General features: G+C 35.2%; 1 protein-coding gene across 8 annotated transcripts; it reads right to left on the bottom strand.

Annotated features, from left to right (window-relative positions):
• Positions 1 to 1372: 1372 nt before the first annotated feature.
• Positions 1373 to 20359, bottom strand: LOC121859489 (chromatin assembly factor 1 p55 subunit). Of its 8 annotated transcripts, none has more exons than XM_042356326.1 (12): positions 20233 to 20330; positions 17183 to 17242; positions 15625 to 15720; positions 14994 to 15141; positions 13859 to 14004; positions 13272 to 13476; positions 12689 to 12866; positions 10396 to 10590; positions 4455 to 4532; positions 3677 to 3820; positions 3318 to 3416; positions 1373 to 1885 (listed from the first exon to the last, which is right to left on the bottom strand). In XM_042356326.1, exons 1-12 carry the CDS (start codon positions 20255 to 20257, stop codon positions 1805 to 1807), a joined length of 1455 nt encoding a protein of 484 aa, XP_042212260.1. In that variant the 5' UTR covers positions 20258 to 20330; the 3' UTR covers positions 1373 to 1804. The 8 variants fall into 8 exon arrangements, with proteins under 8 accessions (XP_042212260.1, XP_042212257.1, XP_042212259.1 ...); XM_042356323.1 differs by having other exon boundaries at positions 20191 to 20306; XM_042356325.1 differs by lacking the exon at positions 4455 to 4532 and adding an exon at positions 4609 to 4686 and having other exon boundaries at positions 3677 to 3811; positions 20191 to 20304.
• Between the last annotated feature and the right edge of the window lie 273 nt (positions 20360 to 20632).

Raw genomic sequence — 20632 nt, 5'->3', positions numbered from 1 at the left:
TTTTAATGATAAATACAATACACACGTGACTGACAAACAATGCCTCAGAGATGGGACCTCCATGACACGTGGGAAGCTTTGATAAGGAAGTCTTTGCGCACGTCTGACTGTACACAATGTATGCGACTTCACCTTAACTACACATTACTTCATCTCACACTGCACAACTTGGGAGGCCACCCATGTGGCCATGCCATATGCAGTATATACGCCGGGACTCGGAAACCTTCACGAATCTTCTTGCGTGTGGCTTGGAAAGCTTCTAGAACCTTAGTGGAGACCTGTGGTTGTCTGTCCATATCAGATATTGTCCAAGATGGAAAGAAAGGTGTACAAGGCCAACTCCGTCTGAGAATCACAGGGTTTCGAAATACTGTACTTAAAGGGTCCAAGTTAGGGTGAGTTTACTGCATTTCTTAATCTCATTTATCTGCACCAGTAATTCATTTTTATTAGCATTGTTTTTCACTTTTGAATGCAGAATTTTGGCCGAAAGTTGAATTTTTTCCAGTTACAAAATCTTATTAAATATCCTAACCAATTATAATGAATTATCAAAAAAAAATCGAATTAGCGAGATTTAAATTTTACAGTAATTCTAAAAACAAGTTTTATGGGTTCAGATGATGTAATTGTGTCAAATAAGACATGAAATGTACTGAGGAATCAATCGGCCATCCAGCCAACATTAAATTTTTTATATAAAACAGACTGTGGATGCAAGAGGAAGGGGCAAATTAGAATTGTCAGAAATTACCTGTTTGTGAGTAATGTTGGGTGAATAAGGTGCAGAGAATAAATAATTAAAAACTAAGGAGATGATCAAGTGTTGGGCAGAGAGAGTATCAGGGTCTGCACATGGGTATGGATATCTATAGGAAGCAAAAATACCTATAAGTGAAAATGGTCAAATCTACTAATTTTTACAAAGACAGTAGATGTGTTGTTGATGGCTGATGCATGGTTGTGTGAAGCTAGATTTGGAGCCTGGTTGTAGAAGGGGACTTCCATGAAATAATCTAATGCAGTAGGAGCATGAGGACAAGACTGCAAATAAAGTGTTTCTCTGCATTTACTCTTAATTAGTTGTATTTATGCATAAAAATGTGTAACTTATACTGATATAAATCTATATCTGGCAAACATCAGGATATGGATAAGTCTCTGGAGAAGCAGTAACATACTATAATTAAAAAACTAATAATAAAAAATCAGATGTGAATATGGCACAGCCCTGTAGGATTCTCTATAAGTCTTACTTTTCTCATTTCAATTATCTAAATATCCCTGATGATTTAATCCAACAATAGCCATTATTCAACACGCTGTTCAATTGCTTAAAAACTATTGAATGACAAGACAAACAAAGGAATTTCAACATAAATGTATTTTATTAAGAAAATGATAGTAATTCTAATGAAATCCTTGCAACAATTAATAGCATAATTAACAGAAGTTTATGCATTATATGGAATGACAAATGTTTGATGACTTTACACAGTACTGTAAAAGCAATTGCCAAATATATCCACAAAATGATCTGATGATTTGATGTAGTAGATATATATTACCCTAATAAAATAAACATTTATTCTATGAATTTATGAAAACTTTTCCATACATCAACTGACACAACCTGAAAAAATTATAAGTATATTCTTTGAATCACAGTAAAATACTGTGCTTTGTATACAGATCCAAGTGCAAACCATATAATGCTCACTCCAGTTATGAGTATGGACAAAGCTGACTGCAGTGTCAATAGTTTCAGATGGTACAGTATTAATGAAGGCCTTACAGATTTTTAAGATGCACCGGATTCAAGTTCAGATGCTGGGGTCTCTGGTTCTTCATCATTGTAAATATTTTCTGCCATCTGCCACACCTGTCAAGAAAATTACAAGGTTTCTCATCAATAAATTATACTACTTGGATATTTGTCTATAAGAAATAGCTAAATGGTATTTAGATTGAAAAACTTTAGAGAATGATATGGCAATGATAATGGAAATGTGTGTGCCAAGGTTTGAAAAGAAGAAAATGTGTTAGTAAAAATAGAAGTGTGACAATGGAGAAGTTGAAGGGTCGTCATTATCAGAATGTGATTATAGACAGATGTGTAGGATAAGGACTGTGGACTTTCGATGAAGTATATGACCATTGCCTGTATATTGGGAAATAAAGGTACTATATTCCACGGGTTACAAAACTTCGTGTAACTGAAACTATAAAGTATGGAACAAGTTTTGATACAGTGGCAAGGGGAAAAAAAAAAAAAACACGTTAATTCTTCAACACTGGCTTTTGGTGTTTTTCTGTTATTTGAAATGTACTACAGCAATTAATCATGTTAATTAAAAAAAACCAAAACAAGGAGTACCCCTCGCCAATTTGCCAAAAATATAATTTTGTTGAAATCTCAATATACAGGTACTGTACTCTTTGACACTGATAGTTTTTGTATTCTTACTCCATTCGCAGTTGCTCATTGGTTTCAAAACTTCGTCAATCAATCCTCCATGCCATCAAAAATCCGCCCATTCAGAATTAATAGTCAATCCCTTTCAGCTGTCTACACCTGCATTTTCCAACTTTCTCCAAAAATTATCCTTGATGTCAATTCATCTTCCCGGTCTATCTATGAAGAACTACACAAAACACTAAACCTGTACACCTTTCAGCAATCAACATTTGAGCATTTACATAACAGTACCCACAAAATGTTTTCATAAATGTGCAAAGGAGAGGCAAACTCCATAAAACATACACAGCTCAAACCATTGCTGACTGGCTGCATGCAAAGACAGAAGGGAACACAACTGGCTACCTGAGCCTCAATTCATTCCCTTAACACTCACAATGAAACATCCACCTAAAAGATTACAGTAATTTCTCCCATATACAGTAGGCTATTAAATAAAGATTTCACAGTATACATGGACTACTGGGGTTTTGTATGGAGATAACAGAACACTGAATAGTGAGGGAGTAAAAAACACACAAACACACACACACACACATAAGACAGGAAGTTGACTTCCAAATGTGGTTCACTATCTGAGTCATGGCGTATGTTTTTCATCCACTGTCAAAAATATAATCAATAACTTTAGACTAAGATCAGACTGACAAAAAACCTTTATGCCCTCCCCAAACAAAATTTGAATGCAAACATCAGTCATCTATATGTGCTACAGTACCCATCTTCACATGCATATACACCATGGTGCTTTATAACAGAATTAAGTATTTTAATCTGTAGATACACTATGTGAGAATAAACTGGTGCATTATCTACAACTTATCATTCAACATACCTGCATGATGTTGTCTTCGCTGACCGAACAGATAACCCAGGGTTCATTGGGGTTCCATGAAAAATCAGAAATCTTGGCAGTATGACCTCCATGAATGAACTGAAACAGGACACATTATGATGAAAAAGAATTATATGAAAGGAAGCATGAATTTTGCTGAAAAAATTATATGAGTGATCTACCACCCGTCTCTAAGTAAAATCTACAACTTTACATAAATGCACAATCTCTCTCACATGATGTTACTTCAACACAATAGAGTAAACCTTTTCCCTCGCCAATAAATTCACTGAAAGTCATGAGTTTATAAAATACTAGGAAGCATAGACAAATAAAATTACATAAAAAAAAAGGCATACCAATAATTCAGGAGGCCCATCTTCTGCATCCTCAGCACTCTGTTCTTCACCGATCTTGCTAAGGTCCCATACATGCAGCCGACGGTCAGTGCCAGAACTTGCCAAGATCGTCTCATTATGAGGTGACCATTGAACCTGTACCACCAGAAGAGGACAAAGGCTGTTAAGACTGCTACACTGTTTTGAAAAATGAAATATTTACCCTGAAGTGATGAACCATGACATCTGAATTAAGTAAAGAAAGAAAAAATTAAGACTTGTGATTACTGTCAAGTGAAAAAGTAACTGTATCCTTGGACATGAAGACCCAGCTTTCCCTTTGACAAACTGGCACTGGGTAATCTATAACCCACGAAAGACTTGTAGCCAAATATATATCAATTGGAGTCTGACAATTGGCAAATTAATCTATTGGCTTGATGTGTATAAATATTTAAAAGGAGAGAAAAATAATCTTGATATTAAAGATCATTCTTGGAATAAATTTATTCTTGATTAATATTTTGTGAATAATCAACACACAGAGAGCTGAATATGGAGAAACTTGCAAGTATTTTGTCTTGTTCTATAAGAAAGAATAATAAGAAACAAGACTATTAAGTGCCACCATAAAGAAATGAAATTAAATACATTACTCTAACATCTCACACACACCAACATATCCAAAACTCCAACAAAGCTAACCAACACCAAATACATCTGTGCAGCCTTGTGCTGTACTCCTCCTGAGTCCTGACACAATAATTACCCTCAGCTGCTCCAACTCGGTCAAGCTCACCTGGAAAACCTCATCTTTGTGCGACTCAAATGAGTGGAGTTTCAGCTTGAGATTGCGCAGGTCCCACAAGGCAACTGTCTGCAAGGTGGGTGGAAAATTATAACTGAGGACACATGCGCTCACCACACACATGGGGCATGCAAGATTCACTTACCTGGAAGATTTCGTCCTTGTGCATGGCAAACGAGTGAAGCTTCAAGCTCAGATTACGTAAATCCCACAGAGCGACCGTCTGTAAGGGAAGCTGGATGTTGAACTGTTCACACGCATATTTTTCTATATCCTCAAGAGACGAAAAACACACTAGAGCGGTAACTTGTGTATGTAGACTGTTGGATTAAGACCAGCACGTAGCCTCGAGTGTTTTATCACTATGCGAGGAGTTACTCAACTATAACACTGTGAAAAAACTTTCTAAGGTTACTGAAGGGATATTACATCAAATTGCTATGAACTTTACGAGTAACCATGAGTCAAACATTAGCCATAAAGCTTCAGAGTACATACAAGTCATAGCACTTTAAACAATAACAGTTGAGCACACTCCTTCTGGGAACAACCACTAAATAATTATCAAGCTTCCAAATTCTTTAAACTTTAGAATATTGGATTGGATTTATATACAAAATTTTCAAGTACAGATACAACATATGATTAATACAGTATGCAGATTTCAGAAGTTATAACAGTTTTCTAATTCTCAAACAAAATTTTTAAAAATCCTGATGTTTCATTAAAACTACAGTTATGACAAATGTATGTCAGTACAGTAATTACTTTTTCCTTTCAAAAGTACATCAAAATCTGAATGTATAGCAAATTTAAATCTTTAGTTTAAGACTTGCTGTTAGCAGTCTCACTTTGATAATTATTCACCAAAATCACATTTTTCATTGGTATTATTAATTTTCAAGTAACAAAGTTTAATTTCAAGTTATCTACAAGCGATGTAAATTCTTAGTTATCACAACAAATTAGGTCCAATGACTTAGTTCATTGATAATGGCATCTAGCAGTTTTCCATTCTAAAGCACATTTTTTTGTGTCCATCTGCATGTTTAAAACAAATTAAATATTTCCTGCAATAACCTCTACCTGTGGCTATTCCATAACTTATAATGCAGAACAACATGTTTACCAGCTACAAGAGAGCAGCCATAACTTTTAACAAATCTGATCAATGTTTTGATCTTCCATTGTGACCATGGGCTTTGTACAATTATGTACAACTCTAATTAACAATGTTTTTCAGAGGTGTAATCTTGAAAGTGTACAATATTTCACTAAAACAGATCCATTGATTATTGATTTGTCTTGGTGAAACACATCACAATCAAGAGATTCTAGCTTCAACATTGCTATTATTATTTTGTCCTGCTAAACAAACAAGTATCCCATGATCAATATCCCTGTAGTTGTAACTAATGACAAAGTAGAAGTGGGTCCCATAAGCTTGATAGCCTCTTGGGAGCAGCGAAGATAAAGCATACTGAGTACCAAGCCTTCAATACATGAGGCGGCAATGTGGCCAGCACTGCACTTGATCAGCTTCACTTCCCAAGCAATAAAGTTCGCTATCATTCATAGCATGGTAAATGAAAGTGGTACCCCAGGTAGCATATCCACTAGGCAGCCACACCCTACTAATGAGTACTGTACAATGCTTCTCATCAAATATATCAAATACTATACAATTCAAAGCACTGACATCATTCACAACAACTCTTGACAAATAAAATTTGGCCTGAATTGACATTTTTTTTAACATTTCCATTATAATTTTATTGATATAAAATCCTTAGATATTGTCATGAAACATTATAAATAAATAAACTTTAACATTCTACAAAATTAATCCAGCCACACAATCCAAAAGTTCTCCTTATGGTTAATATACGTCCTAATGAAGGATTATTGCTCGAGTCCAGTAAATGTCTCTCTCATACTACATAATTCATCTTGTCAACCCGACACAATCTATTAAACACAGCTCGACGGAAACATTTGCAAACAATAACCAAAACATAGAAAACTATACAATTCAAGATTCAAATAGTTCTATTACTACAATACAAAACAAGCATTTATTTAGGCCATAATGCTAAACTTCATACTTGAAAATTTCATAATAATTTATACATGGTGCATATACACGGTGGTACAAATGTGTGTTGAACATTTACAACAGGCACTGTTTTGGAATTGCTACCAACAAAAACAAATTGCAGCTTAGCTTTTAAAGGTTACACATGAAGCATTGCTCTCTGCATTATCAACAAAAAAATCAGCTTCAAACTAGGTGAGTTAAACAACACACAAATAGAAGCATGGAGGGGAACAGTGACAAATTTAAGCTACTATCATAACACACGGAAACAAAGCAGAAAAGTGAAGCTGATTCAGCCATCAGTAATGTGGAGAAGTTAAGTGTTTCACATCAAAATGGCAGTCTAAATACATGATAGTGAAACAGCAAATAATACATAGCTTAAAAAAAGTGATCAATGATATACAGTACTTAAGTGAAAACCCTCACACTCTCAACATTTACAGATACCCGTATCAGAAATAGCATATCATACATGAATTAAAGGATGCATTTTATGTATTCATAAGTATGCAAATGTGTGGTGTGAGTGTGCATGTGTGTGACTCTATTGACTATTCTGAACATTAACACCCTATTCAAGTGTATCTAGAGAAAACTATGTACTGTATATGCAATCTATGTAGTCAGTGTCAAAATACTCTCGACATGTTTGAGAAATAGACGACATAAACATATATAAAGGCCAAAAATCATGCATGTAAAAAACACTTTGGTGTGCCCTGCTTTATAGAACACAGTAACTTGAGGTATGTTATTCTTTATATACAGCAACATACCTCAAGTTACTGTGTTCCAACTATCATTACAAAATGATGCATGGGTGATGGTGAGCATTAATCTTAATGGAAGCAAAGGCTGCAGACATTTGGAACACATTATCAGACCAAATAAAGCACAACATACAATGAGCACAAGCTTTAATATGACTTTCAGTTCAAAGTTACCAAAGTATTGACTACATCTTTTATAAACAACCACAATAGGGAAAGCTACGCCACCATCACAATCATACAGCATTTATTGCATTCAACCCTGATTTCAATTGATTTAAAACATTTCAGGCACTGTTCCTGCACATCTATGAGCTGCTCAGATCTGAATGCAAGCTCTACCCTGTCTTTATGTCTGTAAATTCCTTGTGATGGAGGGACAAGTTCAACAACAATGCCACATGACTTTAGTAGGGCATAACAATCATGGTCATTTTATTTTGTCTACATTATGATTGATGACTGTGTATGAACCTAAAATAACTAAAATAAAAAAGAAAAAGAAAATAATACAAAATACAGTATATACAGATTACCAAGGGAAAAGTTAAATTGGTCAGAAATATATAGCTTCTATACCAAAAGTGAGAGTGGGTCCTGACAGCATGTGAAGGGCAGTGTGGATACAGCACACAACAAAGTCTTTTTATCATTACACAAGGAGGTAGCATTGCACTCAACCACCTACTCTCCCCAATTAAGTTAAGTACCTATTCACAGCTAAGTGAAGTGGGGTTACCACAGGTGCACCCATTAGGACAGGAGAAAAGCACTGTATCCACTTGGCTGCCACACCCATCTAACTCAGGTAAGTGATCATCAAATAAATAAAAATTGGTTTATATTTTGTACCACTGTAGGAAAAAGAAAAACTGAAGACAAGAATGAGTAATATTAAGTATATCGCTCAAAAGCCAAACTAAACTAGTTGTTATACTACAGTATGTTACATACACATAAAACATTGGATGAGACAACCAAAAGAAATGTGAGGTATTAAATGGATAAAAAAAATTAACATAGCAAAAACTGAGATAAATGAATAATAATAATAATAATAATAATACTGTAATAATAATAATAATACTGTAATAATAAATACTAATTCTACTGGAATTGTAGCAAGCAGCATTCATTAAAAATACACAAATAAATACTTAAAAGACAAGACTAGTTTTGCTTTATCTTAAAACTGAATAACCTTTATTTCACAGTACTGTATATAGTATGCACAGAAAATCCTGAAAATGCAAGTCAAAACAAATAAACCTCAACAAATTAAACTAAGACTACCTTTCTATGCCCCAAATTTTGTAGGTAAAGTACAGTACAGTATATAGTAATGAAAGTCACACAAAATGAAGTCTGTGAAGAACAAAAATGAAGGAGGTGTATTTTGTAAACCCACTTTATGACTGAGTAAAATAGCCCATGTTTTGTGTAGCTCACTAACTTTCCACAAGAGAGCAACTAAGCCAATTACTGAAAACAACAGTAGAGGTGCTGCCAACAGAAATGCTCCTCCAACTCCACCTGGATCTCTCACTATAGACACGTCTAAACGCAAATAACAAATCTCGGGAACTATCCAATTAGACCTAACCACCTCCATACCATACCCTAATAAGGAGGGTTGTTTTATTATTACATGGATAATTAAGTAGAGAAATTATAAGTATAAATTATCCTTAGTTCCAGGTCTATTTAGGTTAAATTTCATAACGTAGATGAAATTAACAGGTACTTCGATCATATCATGGAGCATACATTATCTAGTTCAACATCAGCCACTCCCTAGGTGAAGTGAATGACATACCAGTATATTTATTTTTCAGTAAATCTTTTGATAACTTATGTGAAAAAAGTAAACGTGAAGCAACATTGAAGATAATGTAACAATGCTAGAAACAAGAATATACACAATACCTCTTGACCAATTCTTCCTGCTACCAAAACTTCTCCAAATTTCAGGAAAATGACAAGATGAAACTGACCCAATAAGGAAAATTTTGTCAGTTTACAAATACTAAGAAAAAATATCAAATAAAAATATCTGGCAATATATTGACCCCCTTCCGAGACTTCTGGCAAACATACTAAGAGATACAAGTTAGGAGCTAAATTGTTTGTGCTCCTCAAGTGTGACAATGGATACATTCTACGTGGGATCAGACACAGATTGAACCTGATGACAAACTGGGAAAATTTGGCTTTGTCATGAATACTATAGGTCAATTATGCATAATGTTAACTGGTACACAAGCCCCAAGTTGTCTGAATACCTCCATACAAAGCAAATTGGTGCATGAGGAACCATCAAGACAAATGAGAAACAAATGCCAAATCCCTAAAAGTGAAAAATGATTGTCACAAAAACCAGAAAAACTGTCTGAAATAGTTTGACAAGTGATATGTCAATGCACCTACCATCATCAACTTGACCACCATGAAACAATTAGCTAATAAAGACTACATTACAAGAAACGACTGTAAAACCTAAACCAGGCATTGATTGCACTCGCAAAATGTGCCACATCGAAAAGACACCATTTTCTTTTAGAATTCAGATTCAGATATGGTCCGAATAGCTTTTCCAGAGTGTGGAAAGTCAGCTGTCAAGCAGAATTAGAGTTTTAAAATCACAATGCCAAGTAAGAATCTAACTGTCCTAATATGATAGAGGTTCATACAAAAAATTTATGTAGACCCATTCAGACTGTAATTCATTAAGTATAAATAAAATTAATTATGGACATACAGTCTCACCTCTATATACCCAAAACGTTTGTTTGGAAGAGGAGGGAATAAAAGCCTATGACCCGTTGACATTTTCAGCATATATATTGTATACAAACTACAAGATGTGAATACTGTACTGTGACTTAAAATTTAGTAAAGGTTTTACTTTCTAACATTAGCATACAAGGGTTTACATCTACAAAATACATCAAAATAATCATGCTTGTATACAATTTAATATGACATGAATATATTTCACTAGTGATTACTAGACAATAAAATTTCATAACTTATATTATTCAAAACAAGAAACAGTAATTACCTTGTCAGCACTGCCAGTAGCTAGGATAAATTCTGAATAGGGATTGAAGGAAAGACAATTAACCTCAGCAGTGTGGGCATCCACTGTGTGTGAAGGTTTATTTGTGTTGTTAGCTCGTGTATCCCAGATCATGAGCTTCTGATCATCTGCCACAGAACCAAAGAGTGACTCGTGTAGAAGATGCCACGCCACATCCTAAAAGATAAATTTCTCAAGTTAAATATATCAACCAATTTTTAATGTACATGCAGGCGGTCCTTGTTAATCACAAATTCACAAAGCTTTATTTTGAGTATTGCAATCTAATCTCCACGACCTATATATTTTATTATTGTAACGTACTTCATTTCATCACAACATATAGTAAGAAAAAATTTAACCCATAGCACAAAAATTATTTCCAGTAGTGCAGAAACTAACAAGAACCTTCTAAATGCCCAAAGATGTATTTTCACTCAACTATGCTTCCTGTTACACATCGTAGAAGACGATGGCAATTTGATACCAGAGTAACAATTGTGTTGAACTGAATGTGTGATGCAAGTTGTTTTGTATGATCACATTTATTTCTTGAGAGGCCACCCCATATCATGTACAATGAGTCAAAAACATCTGCCAGTGCTTCTCCAAGTATACTTAATCAAGAAGCAGTGACTGTCATTTTAGACATAATAATAGATAATAAACAAAGAGAATTGTAGTGAAGGACCAACAGTTGATGAACAGCCATAACAGGGGAAATATGCATGTACAGACATCTCTAAATTATAGTTCATAATGTTTTTAATAGTGATATATATTTGTACAGTACTGTATACAAGTATATTTTATGCTTTTATATCAAATAATAGGTATTTCTGTGCAAAAAATCAACCCAAGTACCCTAAAAATTCCCTACTTTAAGTTTTAGGACCAACACCCCCTTAAAACAAAGGATTTTTTTTTAATGTCTTGTGTATGGGGTCCCCTCTGTGCTGAACAAAATCATCTGGTGTTAGCCCAATAAAATATTAAAAGTGGCATTCCCAAAGTAAAAAGGTTAACACCCAGAGTAATGAGATTGGAGTCTTGACACAATTTACAGTAATAAACACAAGTCTCATCTATCAGGCCACCACACAGTTCTAAATCATACACTTACACCAGGTGACTACAGTACATATGTTAGTTAGGTCAAAGTGCAGGACTGTGGTCAGGTGGGCAGTACAGTAAATCTAAATCTGTCAATAACCCTGAAACAGATTATGACAGATTATGAATAGAGGCTGACATAATCTGAGGTTATGTGTAGAAATAGAGAGAACTTTAATCTCTCTCGTTGAAAATTTTTACTAAAAACTAAATATTGTATAGTTCCATTCACGCCCTTAAGTTTTAAGTTTCAAGAATTATTAAATTACTAATTATACGTCTTTTCTGGTTGCTTAATCTAAAGAGGGTTAAATATGTATAGGATTTAAGAAAAAGTTTGATTATATAAGGTGTCTCAAAAAAATTATGTCTGCACACTGCCTTACAAACTTTTGAGGCAATTGTGTGAAAGCTTGTACAGTACTGCAATAGATCAGTCCTCACTTGAAGACCTCACACATCAACAAGTGAGGAAAATGTTACTTTATAATCAAGCATTCACGCGATTAAGTGTGGAACGTATTCTTGAAATTTGATGCGAGAATTTTGTGGCAGCCCTGGTTGTAGTTGCATTACCAATTCATTAATATATTTTGTTCATTATTGAAGCAAATATACAAACGTTTGAAACTTATCGCGATCTTAAACAATGATGAATAGTTTATTATTATAAAAATGCTACCTTTCAATTGTTTAATATTTATCCTGACAGTGATATAGTCAAAAACAGATCTACCAATCACAATCCCCATTACATACAGCCTTACTTCAAGTATTATCAGGTAAAATTGCGAGCACGATAGCCAGGGTGGGGCCGATGAATCTTTAGCTGACTATACACGGCTACAACAAATCTATACCGTGGCACTGTTGTTTGCTGTTGGTGATCCCTCCATTTTTCTCACAGTAGCAAAGTAGAATCACCTATTAATTTACCCATTCACATTATGTCTTCTACTTGATGATATGGCTCACCCAATAAACATTCACCTTTATCCCTGTCCTTGAAAAACAAGACATTGCACAACACATCTAACCATACTCACTTACAAGACAAATCCCAAACTACCTCTACTATTCTCCTTGTATGGTACGTTTAATACTTCCTTGCCGACACCGTCTTAAAAAAAAATACTAGAGCATCCACCTTATTTTCACTAACCTCAACAACTGCTGTGTGTCCTGTGAAGATAGTCTTAGCATCAATAACTCTGTTTTCTTTTGGAGTTGCATTAATATCCCACAAGCAAATGGTGTGATCATCAGAAGCACTAAGGAGATAGCCATTCAGGTTGGGGTTCCACGATAAGCCATAACCTTCCTTTTGGTGACCACGGAGCCTGTAACGTAACATTTGTTTTTATATACAAAAGAATAATTAAATTACTTCAGTACAGTACATACATGTAAACAAATATTATTTTTTTAAATTGGGTCTATCTATTGAAAATATAATAAAAACATATGATACGACATTTACATCTTCCATATAAGTCATACAGCAATATGGTTTCTGCATTGTACACTGTCTGGTCAAAATACATCAGCAAACGGAAATTAAGTGAAAGATTAAGTGTATACAGACATTGTGTACTGTACTGTAAGATAAGAAATGAAAAGATGTGTTTTTCAAGAGTTCTCACCCTGGAAATAATGTTCTACTTACTCCAACAAATCTTAGAATCAAATCCAAATAATTCCAGTCATATGTTAGATCAGTACCTAAACTGTGTTGCTGTACTCACCTTAAATCTGGATGGCATTCTCCTGATGGGTCAGGCTTTGATGGATGCTTTGTATAATCAAAGACAAGCACATCACTAGAAGGGGTCTTAGTGGCAATGACACATGGATTTTGAGGCATATATCGAGCTCTATTTACTTCTCCTTCATGGTTTATCTTTATCTCGATCTCAATCTTTCCACTGACAGATCCAAAACCTCCAAACTCTGAAACAAGAACGTTGAAACTTGTCAAAGTTCAGTCAATGTTTTATGGGAATGCACTGAAAAGAAAAGAAAAATTAATTACCTTTAACACAGCTAGCAGGTAATATGCAAATACTTTTAGGCCATTAAGGATGTTTACTCTAAAAGGAAAGGGGTGGTTAGGGCAAAGAATACAACAAAAGTGATGGGAATGGATATTCAGGAAGCAGAAGTACATTAATAAAAGAAGAGCCTGGCATCAATTGGTTTGTGGAGATATCACAGCAGCTTCAAGTAAATGAATAACAACAAATAGAGAGAGTACATATGTTTGCTGATTCCAGCCACCTTGTAACATAGTAGGGATAAGATAACAAGAATGAGAGAAAATAAAAAATCATACCGCCTTTCTCATTGTCATAATGTGATGCATCAAACTGGGCATCTTCATTTGGAAGCTGAACTGAGGCAATAAGCAGATGGTTCTGCTCATCACTGGTGTGTGTACCAAGGATCAGCCTATGAATGCTGTAGTCTTTGCCCTCCGGTCTGCAAAAAGATAACCACACTTGTGACAAAATTTAGGTTATATTATAACATGATGAAACATGTAAACCATATAAGGATATCCCATATTACCTAAACTGAAAATACTGTTGCTGCATCAAACAAGGTGGCTGACACTTTAGTAACACTGTATATAACTCTTTAAAACAATATCCATGACTCATTCACTTTATCTCAAGCAGTCCTGTCTCCTTTCCCACTCTTTACCTTCAAAGTGGTACAGTATTTCGGTTTGTGAATGGCTGGATAAAGTTAGCAGTTTCTATAATTACCATAAAAGTAAGGATATGATTCTCTGTGGTCATTCATGGAAAGGAGACCTATAATCTTGAGAAAGCTGTAGTGTTCAAGGCAATACTAAAACTAATCTTTGTAGTTTCTTAATATGCATTTGTAAGCTGCTAAATTATAAGCAAGTAAGTTCCCTATAGAAAATATTCCAAAAAGATATGAAATCAAAGAGCCCCTGAGAAGTCCCAAGACACGTTTTCTATGAAGGAACGGTGCAATTTTTTCCCATTTCAACTCACACTGTAATTACTGTACTGGCATTTGCTGATTTATGTCATACTAAACAGCATTGTTCTGATATAGTCATTTAATAATCAGGGAACAATATTTTATATAAATCGCTGGTATGATATTGCATCCTTTTGAATCTCGCACTTCAGTGTGGCAGTAGCGTCACCTACCTTCCTCACCCATGCATTCCCAGCCCACCAAAATTTAGTCTCATGACGAGTTTTGCCTTGGTGACAACTAGTTCTGCTAGTACTTTCCACTAATTTAGACATGACAATAGGTGACGGATACAGATTAACAAGCTCTGTACTGTAAATCTTTGGCCACCTGTGTGGACTTGTGACTGACAAACACAGATCATTGATCATTTAGCTCACAAAACAAAATACAACCATCATTGCTTTAGTAGTAACCCTTCATTCCTTGTGGCAGCTAAATTAGAAGAGTACCTTGTGACATCAGGGAGCCATTGTGCTGTAAGTGATGGCCACTCTAGGGCATGAGTCATCACAAGGTCATACAAGAAGGGTGTGTTCTTTTTCCATATCTTATACTCTTCATTGATAACACGCTCTTCCACTGCATCATCAAATGTGTCTGTAAAATAGCACAAATAATCTTAGTGCAAAATTAATATCTCCGTTATGAGTGAAAGAATTACAGTTCCAACAACCAGACATTTAAGGAAATTTAAATTATAGAAAAATACTACTACTAGCACAACATTTAAAGTACTTTTTCAACAGTTGCCCTTTCCATTACAAATGTGCCTGATTCACCCACTATGGCTGAGAATGAAACTAGAATTAAGCACCATATAAACTGTCAACACATTATAAACTACATATAAACTGTCAACACATAATAAACTACAATATACATCATGAGGGTATGACAATGGTGCCCCTAATGGGTATCTGACCAGGCTTAGAGACAATCTTTGTGAAAATCAGCCTTGGTTCAAGTGAAATCCCTTACCACAGTGGGCAGCATTGAGTCACTTGAAAAGGAAAGCACAGCAGTGCCACTTAAATAAGGAGATGGAATGTCACCCATCTAGCAAATGACTCCGTGGCCCACCTTGCAGACGTTGCACAGGTGTTACCTCTGCCACAGCCACGGTTGTCGGGAGGTCTGGTGCCGCACGCACAGGCGCAGGGCCACCACCATCCCCTACTACACAACACAAAAGAATATTTTCTTTAGTTTCCCTAACTTACAGCTGATTACTAATACTGTAAACTACTTCTAAAGGAAAAATGATTGCACTTTTAAAGTTGACAACCAAGAGTCAGGCAATTCCTTTTACATGTATGTAAGCCCTTTTCACCAAACTATATATATGGTGAAAAACAATTATTATAATTATCTAAAAATACTTGTATACTGTACTGTACTTTATACATACTGATAATCATGCAGTTATAAGTCTACGACAATGTATATATACTGTATAATAATGAAGATTCATGATGTCTTCGTAACAAATTATCAAAATATATATGTTGGAAGAGAAGTACTCTATCTACTTCAAGTGAGCTACAGTACTTGTATAATAAAAACAAGGGCTGTCCTAAGTTCCATACATGTACAACACTAAACCTCACCTACACCACATTCTTATATGGTAAGGTAAATTTTCTTTCCCAAACTGCTAGCAAGAATACAATAACTGATTTCAGCCAAGGATTACCAAATTTTTTATGTCACTGAATAGAAATGAAAAACCATCGATTTTAAAACAATTTCCACTGTAGAGGGTTATGAGATGTCATCCCAGGCATAGTAGTGCAGGAAGATTAGTACTGTATCTGTACATACATTATGGTACACCATATTGAAAATAAGTCCAAAGAGCAACTAAGAGTTTGGAAAGTGGTATTTGCACACTTGTACAAGAAATACTGCATTAAGTTCAAGAAATCTCAAAATTTCATAAAGGGGCATTAACAAGGCTCTCTAATGCCCCCTAAGATGCCATAGACCTAAATATTCATGTGAGTCTGCATTTACCTAATTTCATTTCAATATATGAAGCCTTTCTAAAGTTAATGGACAAATGTTATACAACAAAACAGACTGATTACAAGATCACACATGTCTCCCAATATTGTTTAGTGATATATAACTTCACACACACACACACACACATAAGCCTTGCCTCCAAACATGCAGGCTGACCAAGCAAGTCCTGATTCTGATTCTTAGCATTCAGCAATTAGTGAGTTATCCCATCCCCTCTTGGAATGATGCTAATACACCAAGCATCATTTCACCAAGCTCCTTTTACTATCCCTAAGTGAATGAATTGGTGTATGAGAAGGAATCCCAAACCGTCTCTCTGCAGGGAGAATGCTCTAACTGTGCTACACTGTAAACATTTAAGATTCACAGAGCAAATCATCATTTACCTGTGTTAGCTACATAACTATGGTTAGTTTTACAAACACACACGGGAGAACTGGACATGCAGGAAAGAGTGCCATGTATGCACGATCAGTAGGCAAGGTGTTGAGGTGTGTACAGTACTGTATAGGCATGAACATGTGTCTTGTGTGATGCTGGGTTATTCCAAGTGACTACAAGAGTTAGGGTGCATTGTTAGGGAAGGGTAACATCATAGTCTAACATCTATTACAGTTAATGGAAAGAGTGCCAGAATATGACGGTGCTGTTCTTGATTCCAGGCACCATTTTTCTACAATAAGAAACACTATTTAGTAATTCTGTAAGAAAATTTGGAAAAATAATTTATCATTCACCTATATAAAATAAATATAATTTTGACTCATTTCTTTTACACAATCAATGACTAACACAAGTTGCAATGTAGAAACTGCATAAAGTATTCTTAATACAGTACACCATGGAGAATAAAAAATTATGTACAGTACAGGTCCTATACTCTTTATATACCAGTAGTCAATTTCCATAACCTCCAATAATACACCATATCCAAAATGTGAGTACCTTGTATAGCTACCATATAAAGTAACGTAAAATTCTTTATAAAAACGTACCATGCATATAAACAAACCCAAAGTACAGGAGGCTGTGGATATTTCCCCTATGGCAACTTGAAAAACAAACCTGATTCAACCAAAAAATTACCAAGTTTTATAAAGTCTTAAATTCAGATTATACTGTACAATATTGTACTTTCCCTGTGCCAATTTATATTTTGAAACATCACTTTTACCATATAAAAGTTACAATCACCAAGCTTTTTAAGAACTGTACTGTATACAATATTTACTGCTAAGTGATTAATATTGCCAGAACAGTAGGTGCAGTCAGCTGGCCATCAACTACTGTATGCATGTATTGTATGTTTATACTAATGTTACATTTCTGATGATATTTTTGGCAGAGATAAAATTTTTCTGCATGTATCATTCATTTCTTTGCAACTGCTTTATTATATAAGACACCAAATAAACATGAAGAGGTAACATAACCATTAGCTACAAATTGAGTTTATTGATTTATAAATAATGAATACATTTTATTACAGTATATCATTCAACTTTTCATACGGCAGTTTAGAATACTGCAACTAATTTTTATCTTTTTTTGCACCAATAAAAGCTAAGATGAATTCTTATTGAAATTTTAAGAACTTTGAAACAATACCTGTACACTTGTATAAGTTTGCATTTAGGGTGTAATATGCATCACATGTGCTCCATGGTGCTAAAATTAGAGGTTAGAGGACGAAAAGGACCTGAGCATGGTAGTAGATGCTAACAAATTGTTGTTGGAGAAATATTTACTGTACACAAACAGAAACAAATGACACCTGATAGTGATATACTGTATGAACCAGTGGCATTCAATAATGATAACATTCAGACTGTACTCAGAAAAAATGACAAGAGAAAACATTGGAACTGGAATGAAAGGCACAACTTTCACACTAAAAAAAATAACCATTTTTTTCCACAATTATCAAATGTCGTAATACCACAAGGAAGGAGGGGGAAGGGGGGGGGGGAGTCAGATCAAACCTTACATTTCTTCATGTAACTGGTGGACATCATTTGAACAAGCAATTCAACAAGCTATCGAAAATGTCCTCGGTAATGAAGTGATCTGCTATGGCTGCTTCTACCATCTAATACAAGCATCCTGGAGAAAAATCCAAGAACTCTGCATATCAAGACTTTACAGCAGGGGTCTCGGGGTGGTCCATGACTATACTTGAGTTCAGTGGGTTTTAATCTCTTATACGGGGATACTCAGGTGGTAAAGTACAGAATTTGTTGATAGATTTGGATGAAATTTAAAGGATATACGTATACACTATTATAAAACATATATTAATGGAACGGCATTGGAATGATGTTCCAGGAATGTGGTCGTACCTATTAAATTTGCATAGATTACTGTATTATTAAATTTAAAAATGTAAGTGGGCCAAGAAACTCGCTTATTATTTCAATCTGGTCCTTCCAACCTAAAAAGTTCCCCATCCCTGATCTACCAGGAGAGTGAGGACAACAAGCTGTTCTGTGGGATGCTCTGTCTTGAGGGCATACCTGCTAGCATCAACTACATCAAACAACACACACGCTTGATGACACGGAACCCTTTCTGACAAACTTCAAGACCTACGTCACAAGCAACTATCTGTTAGTGTCCTATCAGAATCTCAAGGAGTCCCGTGATGAGCCACCCAAGAAGCATCAAAGGTAGTGGATATTTTTCTATAACCGGCTAAGTGCCCAATAACGCTATTTTACCATGAGTGCACTCTGTTTGGCCAATCGTCCATTACCGGCGAACGCTAGAACGGTATGTGACCGTGACTTTGGCGGCATTTGGCATTTATTTCACCGTGAATCGGTCGTTGTGTAGCTATTAACATACCTAACCAGGAGAGACTTCAATTTTTTTTCCACAGATGTTTTCATCATTATAGAAGAGGCGACATTTACTAGAACGTGACCTAACCAATCAAAGAAACCTACCTAACTTCCTAGCTGGGGGGCAGATCCCCCCCCGCCATCATAAAAAATAGAAAGTACTTAGCCAACCAGAGCACACTCACGGTAAAATAGCGTTAGTAGGAATTTAGTCGGTCACGGCAAAATATCCATTACGTTAAATGAACCTCCAACCGAGACTGAAACCCTCTCCCAGGAACGTCGAGCAGGCCGCAAGTCAGTATTAGAGTTCCTCCAAGGTGCAGTCTACAACATCCATTGGAAATGGCCATTTATGTGTTAAAATGAAAATATTAACTCAATAAAAAAAAAACGTTTAGTGTATTTTTAACAAGTTTAACAATTGTGCCTCAATTTTTTTTGGCCATACTTTCCGAGTGTGACAGTTGTGCCATGTTCCCTGTGCCGTTTACCTTCCATTCTATTCAGACACCGGACACTTGTGGGCCCGTCCTCACCATACAATTAACACAGGCTAATAACTACAAGCTACATGTATACATAATAGGAATATATATTGTTACCTTCCTCTGCATAGGACATAAATAATTTAAATAAGACTTAAAATAAGAAAACCAAACAAATCATATAATGTTTACTTATCAACAAAGCATGGATTATGATCCCGCCAAACATGAAATTATATTATCACTACCTTGTACAGTATTTGATAATTATACACATAAACTATAAATATTACCCCTCTGACACTTGGTAGTTCTTGTAGTAGTTGTATGCTTACCCTTCGCTCCCTCTTTGTCGGTCATTTTACAAGATATTTCCAGATAACTTCACTGAACACCTCCTCAGATGGCGCCAAGTCCCCCCTCACGCATGCGCTGCCCCTAGACCTCACTTTAATTTTAGCTAACTAGTAAAGTGTTATAAAACCTAATGTTACAGCCAAAAAAAATACTTTATATAATTACAAATATGCTCATGTGGTTATTTATTATTTTTTTAATTTACTTAAAAGCTTGAGAACTCGTTGATATAAATATTCTTGCAATTAATATACAAAATAATAATACTTAAAAAGGGCGGGAAGCTTCAGTAGTACACAGGCTTTGAGGTTTTATATATTCAAGAATTAACAAATTTGTTTCTCATAAATTTGTCAGAAACTCTTTCGCTTTCGGAAT

The sequence above is a fragment of the Homarus americanus genome, unplaced genomic scaffold (assembly GCF_018991925.1).
Source record: "Homarus americanus isolate GMGI-L3 unplaced genomic scaffold, GMGI_Hamer_2.0 scaffold7626, whole genome shotgun sequence".
Lineage (NCBI taxonomy): Eukaryota > Metazoa > Arthropoda > Malacostraca > Decapoda > Nephropidae > Homarus > Homarus americanus.
Note: the sequence above shows the minus strand (reverse complement) of the source record. Positions and strands in the feature narration are given on the sequence as shown.

Coding starts and splice junctions, on each gene's coding strand:
- LOC121859489 (XM_042356323.1), bottom strand. CDS start 20,257: ATGACCGACAAAGAGGGAGCGAAGGGTAAGCATACAACTACTACAAGA. Junction 13,477..13,858: donor TTATGACAATGAGAAAGGCG/GTATGATTTTTT, acceptor TTCTTGTTTCAG/AGTTTGGAGGTTTTGGATCT. Junction 3,417..3,676: donor ATGGGCCTCCTGAATTATTG/GTATGCCTTTTT, acceptor GTCCTGTTTCAG/TTCATTCATGGAGGTCATAC.